We start from the raw sequence: 6,088 nt of genomic DNA on the forward strand, positions 1-6,088 counted from the left end.
TGAAGCCATCTGGACCAGGACATTTTTTGGTTGGAAGCTTTTTTATTGTTTCTTTGATCTCAGTGCTTGAAATTGGTCTGTTCAGGATCTCTATTTCTTCCTGGCTGAGTCTAGGGAGAGGGTGTGATTCCAAATAGTGATCCATTTCCTTCACATTGTCAAATTTCTGGGCATAGAGTTTCTGGTAGTATTCAAGATGATCTCTTGTATCTCTGTGGGATCAGTTGTTATTTCCCCTTTATCATTTCTGATTGAGGTTACTAGAGATTTTACTTTTCTATTTCTCGTTAGTCTGGCCAATGGTTTATCTATTTTATTTATTTTTTCAAAAAACCAACTCCATGATTCATTAATTTTCTGAATGATTCTTTTGTTTTCAATTTCATTGATCTCTGATTTGATTTTGGAGATTTCTTTTCTTCTACTGAGTTTAGGCTTAGATTGTTCTTCTTTTTCCAAATCCATAAGAAGGCTTGTGAGATTGTTGATGTGCTCTCTTTCTGTTTTTCGAATGTAGGCATCTAAAGCGATGAATTTTCCTCTCAAAGCTGCTTTTGCAGTATCCCACAGGTTTTGGTAGCTTGTGTTTTCATTGTTGTTATGCTCAAGGAAGTTAATGATTTCCTGTTTTATTTCTTCCTGCACCTATCTGTGATTCAATACAAGATTGTTTAATTTCCATGCCTTTGTGTGGGGTTGAGCGTTTTTGTTAGAGTTGAGTTCCACCTTTAGTGCCTTATGGTCTGAGAAGATACAAGGTAAAATTTCAATTCTTTTGATTCTGTTGATATTTGTTTTGTGTCCCAGGATATGATCAATTTTGGAGAATGTTCCATGGGGTGACGAGAAGAATGTATATTCTTTATCTTTGGGATGGAGTGTTCTATATGCGTCTATCAAGCACAGTTGTTCTAGGGTCTCATTTAAATCTCTTATATCTTTGTTTAATTTCTGTTTAGAGGATCTGTCCAGCTCTGTAAGAGGAGTGTTAAAGTCCCCTGTTCTTATGGTATTATCAGATATCATATTGCTCAGACTGAGTAAGGTCTGTTTGAAGAATCTGGGAGCATTTAAATTGGGTGCATAAATATTTAGAATTGAAATGTCTTCTTGTTGTATTTTTCCCCTGACCAATATAAAGTGAACATCTTTGTCTTTTTTGACTTTAGTTGCTTTAAATCCACATGAATCTGAAAATAAGATTGCAGCTCCTCTTTTCTTCTGAATTCCATTTGCCTGAAAAAATGTCTTCCAACCCTTGACTCGGAGCTTTAATTTGTCTTTTGAAGCCAGGTGTGTTTCTTGCAGACAGCAAATGGATGGCTTGTGTTTTTTAATCCAGTCAGCCAATCTATGTCTCTTCAGTGGGGAATTCAAGCCATTAACATTTATTGAGATAATTGATAAGTGTGGTAGTATTCTATTTGTCTTATTTTGTGAGAGTCCATTGCTTAGTTTTATCTTTTGCATCAGTGTGGAGGTTAGGTTCTGTCCTTTAATTTCTGAGTTCTTACTTTGCTGCTGATCCTTTGTGGTGGTCAGTGTGCAGAACAGGTTGAAGTATTTCCTGTAGAGCTGGTCTTGTTGTGGCAAATTTTCTCAATGTTTGTATATCCGTAAATGATTTGATTTCTCCATCAATTTTTAAGCTTAGCTTAGCAGGGTACAGAATTCTGGGCTGGAAATTGTTCTGTTTAAGTAGATTAAAGGTAGATGACCATTGTCTTCTTGCTTGGAAAGTTTCATTAGAGAAGTCTGCGGTCACTCTGATGGATTTGCCCCTGTAGGTCAACTGGCACTTACTCCTGGCAGCTTGCAGAATCTTTTCTTTTGTCTTGACTTTGGACAGGTTCATCACAATGTGTCTTGAAGAGGCTCGGTTAGAGTTGAGGCGACCTGGGGTCCGATAGCCCTCTGAAAGCAGTGTGTCAGAATCTTTGGTGATATTTGGGAAATTTTCTTTTATAATATTCTCTAGTATGGCTTCCATTCCTCTGGGGCATTCTTCTTCCCCTTCTGGGATTCCTATAACTCGTATGTTGGACCGCTTCATAAAGTCCCATAATTCTGACAGTGAATGTTCTGCTTTCTGTCTCTTCTTTTCTGCCTCTTTTACTATCTGAGTTATCTCAAGAACTTTGTCTTCTACCTCTGAAATTCTTTCTTCTGCATGGTCTAACCTGTTGCTGATACTTTCCATTGCATCTTTAAGTTCCCTAATTGACTGTTTCAGTTCCTTCAGTTCTGCTATATCCTTTTTATATTCTTCATATCGTTCATCTCTTATTTGATTCTGTTTTTGGATTTCCTTTTGGTTATTTTCCACTTTATTAGCAGTTTCCTTCATTGTTTCCATCATTTCTCTCATTGTTTTCATCATGTGTATTCTAAATTCCCTTTCTGTCATTCCTAACATTTCTTTACAGGTGGAATCCTTTGTAGTAGCTACCTCATGGTCCCTTGGGGGGGTTGTTCTGGACTGGTTCTTCATGTTGCCTGGAGTTTTCTGCTGATTCTTCCTCATGAGTGATTTCTTTTATCTGTTTCCTTGCCCTAATTTTCCTTTCACTTCCTCTTGCTCTTTAAGTTCTCGTGCAGTTGCAGGCGGGTTTAGACGATTGAACACACGCGACCACTTGCTGGTTTTCCACTGTTTTAGTCCTCCTGTTGGGGTCCAGAAGTCTCTCGCTGACTCTTTGTATCCTCACAGGCATGATGACAGGCAGATCCCACCAGCCAGAGATGCCTGGAGTCCTATCTCCCTGGACTCACGGTGCCCAGATGCAAGGAAGCTGTTACTCGGCCGCCATCTTGCTCTCCTCCTCAGCAATATGGTCATTTTAATTATATTAATTCTTATAATCTATCACCACAGGATGTTTTTCCATTTGTTTTCGTCATCTATAATTTCTTTCATCAGTATTTTCTGGTTTTCTTTGTAGAGAGTTTTCACTTCCTTAAATACATCCCTAGGTTTTGTTTGTTTTTGTTTTTGTAGTTATTATAAATGGGATTACCTTCTTGATTTCATTCTCAGCTAGACCACTCCATTCCATGTTTAAGACTTCTTTGAGCATTTCTTGTTGGGTCTGTCTAGTGGTGATGAATTTCCTCAGTGTTTGCTTATTTGGGAAAGACTATTTCTCCTTCATTTATAAAGATTAATCTTGCTGGATGTAAAATTAATGATTGGCAGTTTTTTCTTCCAGCACTTTGAAAATACCATTCCATTCTCTTCTGGCCTGTAAAATTTCTGCTAAGATGTCTGCTGTTGTTCAGGTGAGATTTCCTTTATTGGTGATTAGACACTTTTAATAATTTTAAAATTCTTTCTTTCACTTTGACACTTCTTTTATAAGGATCCAAACCTACCCAAGGGAGGAAGAATAAGTAGTCTTTTCAACAGATGGTGCTTAGAAAACTTGATGCCTACAAACCAATGAAGTTATGGAAGGGGGGCTAAGATGTCAGACTAGAAGCAGCACACACACACTACTTTAAAGGAGAGGATCAAAAGTTGCAAGTAGATGCCCACCTCTGGATGGACGCTTTTGGAGAGAGCATTGTAAATCATCAGAGAAACAACAGGAGATACTCAGAGTAAAGGTGATGGGGATGGGGAGATTCAGTCACCAAAATTGGAAGGTATTGGCAGAAATAGCCACCTTAAGAAAAGACAAAGAAGAGAACTTCAGTGCTCTACACTCCCCCCAAGGACACTGCAACCCAAGATATGAGGGTCTCCAAACTGTTCATAGAATTGTTTGGGAACTATGCAGTAACTTTGCACTAGAGACAGGACTCAGTGGAGACTCACAGGTTTCTGTTCTCAGCTTACTGCAACTGACATCATTCTCCATTCTCATACCTAGAGCACCCAGTCTACATGAGAATCTGCTTTGTTGCATCTGCCTGCACATTGCCCCTGCCAGGCCAGGAAGGGAGCAGGGAGGGCATATACTCTCACATGCTCTAAGCCTGGAAGCCAAGCATTGACTGGCATCAGGTAATTCAAATGGAGTGGACACTTATGCCACTTAAGAAGTCCCACAATAATAACTTTAGTGGGACCTGTGGGGGATAGCACCTCAGTAGAACATGCCTGTTGGGCCCCATGTACCACCTCACAGAACATGCTTCCCCCAAGCCCTGAATGTCTGCTTGTGGAACATGCTCCCCTTCCATCCCCACATGCCAAAGGTCCATGCCCCTGTGGCAGCAGACAATGCCATTCCTATAGATAGCCCTCCACCACACTTACTGGCCATGAGCCAGCACCACGTCATATATCACCATTGTAACTGGACCTGGGTATAATGAATGCCCATAGCCCTGACCCCTACGGCTTCCACCTACATAGCCTTGCCCAGCAGCCAATGCCATCACCACAAAGAGACCCAAGCAGAGCAATCTCCTACAACACCTGCCTCTGTGGAGGGGGATTTGTTCATATTTTTATCCAGGCTTTTAACAGCAGCCTAAGGATCAACCCTCCACTCCACAGTAAGATCCACAGGACTGGCTTAGACTGAGACAATTACAGGGGAATAGGACAACACAGAACAACATCATAGTATCTCAGTGCATCCTCTTCTATCCTGAAATCAATCTTCTAGGGGAGATTGATTTATCTCCTTCTTCTCACTAAATAGGAGAGTTTCTACCAAAGAAGAATAGGTGTACCACAAACTTATCTGCCATGAAATGAGAAGAGAAGTTTAAGATGAGAATAAATCAGCAAAATAACCCTGACAATATGAAAATACAAACTAGTTTGACACCCCTGAAAGATCATAATAAACTTATGGCAATAGATCCCAACTAAAAGGAAATTGCTGAATTGTCAGAAATATAATTCAGAAAAAGGGTGGTAAATAAGATGAATGGGCTTGAAGAAAAAGTCAAAAACTAACAAAAAGAAGCCCCCACCCCCCCACCCCCAAAATAAAGACAAAACAAATATCAGGACATGAATTAGAAATTGAAAAAGTCACAAAAAGAGATAGACAACACAGGAAGGCTCTAACAGAACTTAAATAAGTTAAAGTGTCATGTAGGTAATTTCAAAATACAGCAGAAAGCTTCAACAGCAGGCTAGACCAAATAGAAGAAAAAAACTAACAGCTTGAATACGAGGTTTTCAAACTATTCTAGTCAGTCAATAATGCAGGGAAAAAAAGAATAAAGAAGAATGAACAATCACTCAGAAATGTGAGACTAGCTCTTCCCCTAAGTGGCCTGAGGTGATCTGTGAAAATGGTTCGCTATTCACTTGACCCAGAAAACCCCACAAAGTCATGCAAGTCAAGAGGCTCAAATCTTCGTGTTCACTTTAAGAACACATGTGAAACTGCCCAGGCCATCAAGGGTATGCATATACGAAAAGCCACCAAGTATCTGAAGGATGTCACCTTAAAGAAACAATGTGTACCATTCCGACGTTATAATGGTGGAGTTGGTAGGTGTGCCCAGGCCAAACAGTGGGGCTGGGCACAGGGTCGGTGGCCCAAAAACAGTGCTGAATTTTTGCTGCATATGCTTAAAAATGCAGAGAGTAATGCTGAACTTAAGGGTTTAGATGTAGATTCTCTGGTCATTGAGCATATCCAAGTGAACAAAACACCCAAGATGTGTCACCGAACTTACAGAGCTCATGGTCCCATTAACCCATACATGAGCTCCCCCTGCCACATTGAGATGATCCTTACTGAAAAGGAACAGATTGTTCCCAAACCAGAAGAAGAGGTAGCTCAGAAGAAAAAGATATCCCAGAAGAAACTGAAGAAACAAAAACTTATGGCACGGGAATAGATGCAACATAAAATAAATGCAAATAACAGTAAAAAAAAAAAAAAAGAAAGAAATGTGAGACTATATAAAGTAAGTCAATATATGAATTATAGGTATCCCTGAGGGAGAAGAAGATAAAAGCAGCAACTAACCTACAAAGGAAATCCATCAGGTTAACAGCATATTTCTCAGTAGTGTCCTTACAAGCCAGAAGAGATTGGGGACCCCACTTTTAGTCTTCTTAAATGGAACAATTGTCCAAAAATTTTGAAACATGTTTCATGAATGACAGAGAAAT

The 6,088-nt window shown here is 39.7% G+C and overlaps 1 protein-coding gene across 1 annotated transcript; it reads left to right on the forward strand.

Moving 5' to 3' along the window:
• Window positions 1-5,243: 5,243 nt before the first annotated feature.
• Window positions 5,244-5,842, forward strand: LOC128594145 (60S ribosomal protein L17-like). The gene has a single exon (XM_053602692.1). It carries the CDS (start codon window positions 5,257-5,259, stop codon window positions 5,809-5,811), a length of 555 nt encoding a protein of 184 aa, XP_053458667.1. The 5' UTR covers window positions 5,244-5,256; the 3' UTR covers window positions 5,812-5,842.
• Window positions 5,843-6,088: the final 246 nt, after the last annotated feature.

Source organism: Nycticebus coucang, chromosome 9 (genome assembly GCF_027406575.1).
Source record: "Nycticebus coucang isolate mNycCou1 chromosome 9, mNycCou1.pri, whole genome shotgun sequence".
In the NCBI taxonomy this organism is placed as follows: domain Eukaryota; kingdom Metazoa; phylum Chordata; class Mammalia; order Primates; family Lorisidae; genus Nycticebus; species Nycticebus coucang.

Bases quoted from the DNA above. Each gene is read 5' to 3' on its own strand.
- LOC128594145 (XM_053602692.1), top strand. From the start codon at position 5,257: ATGGTTCGCTATTCACTTGACCCAGAAAACCCCACAAAGTCATGCAAG.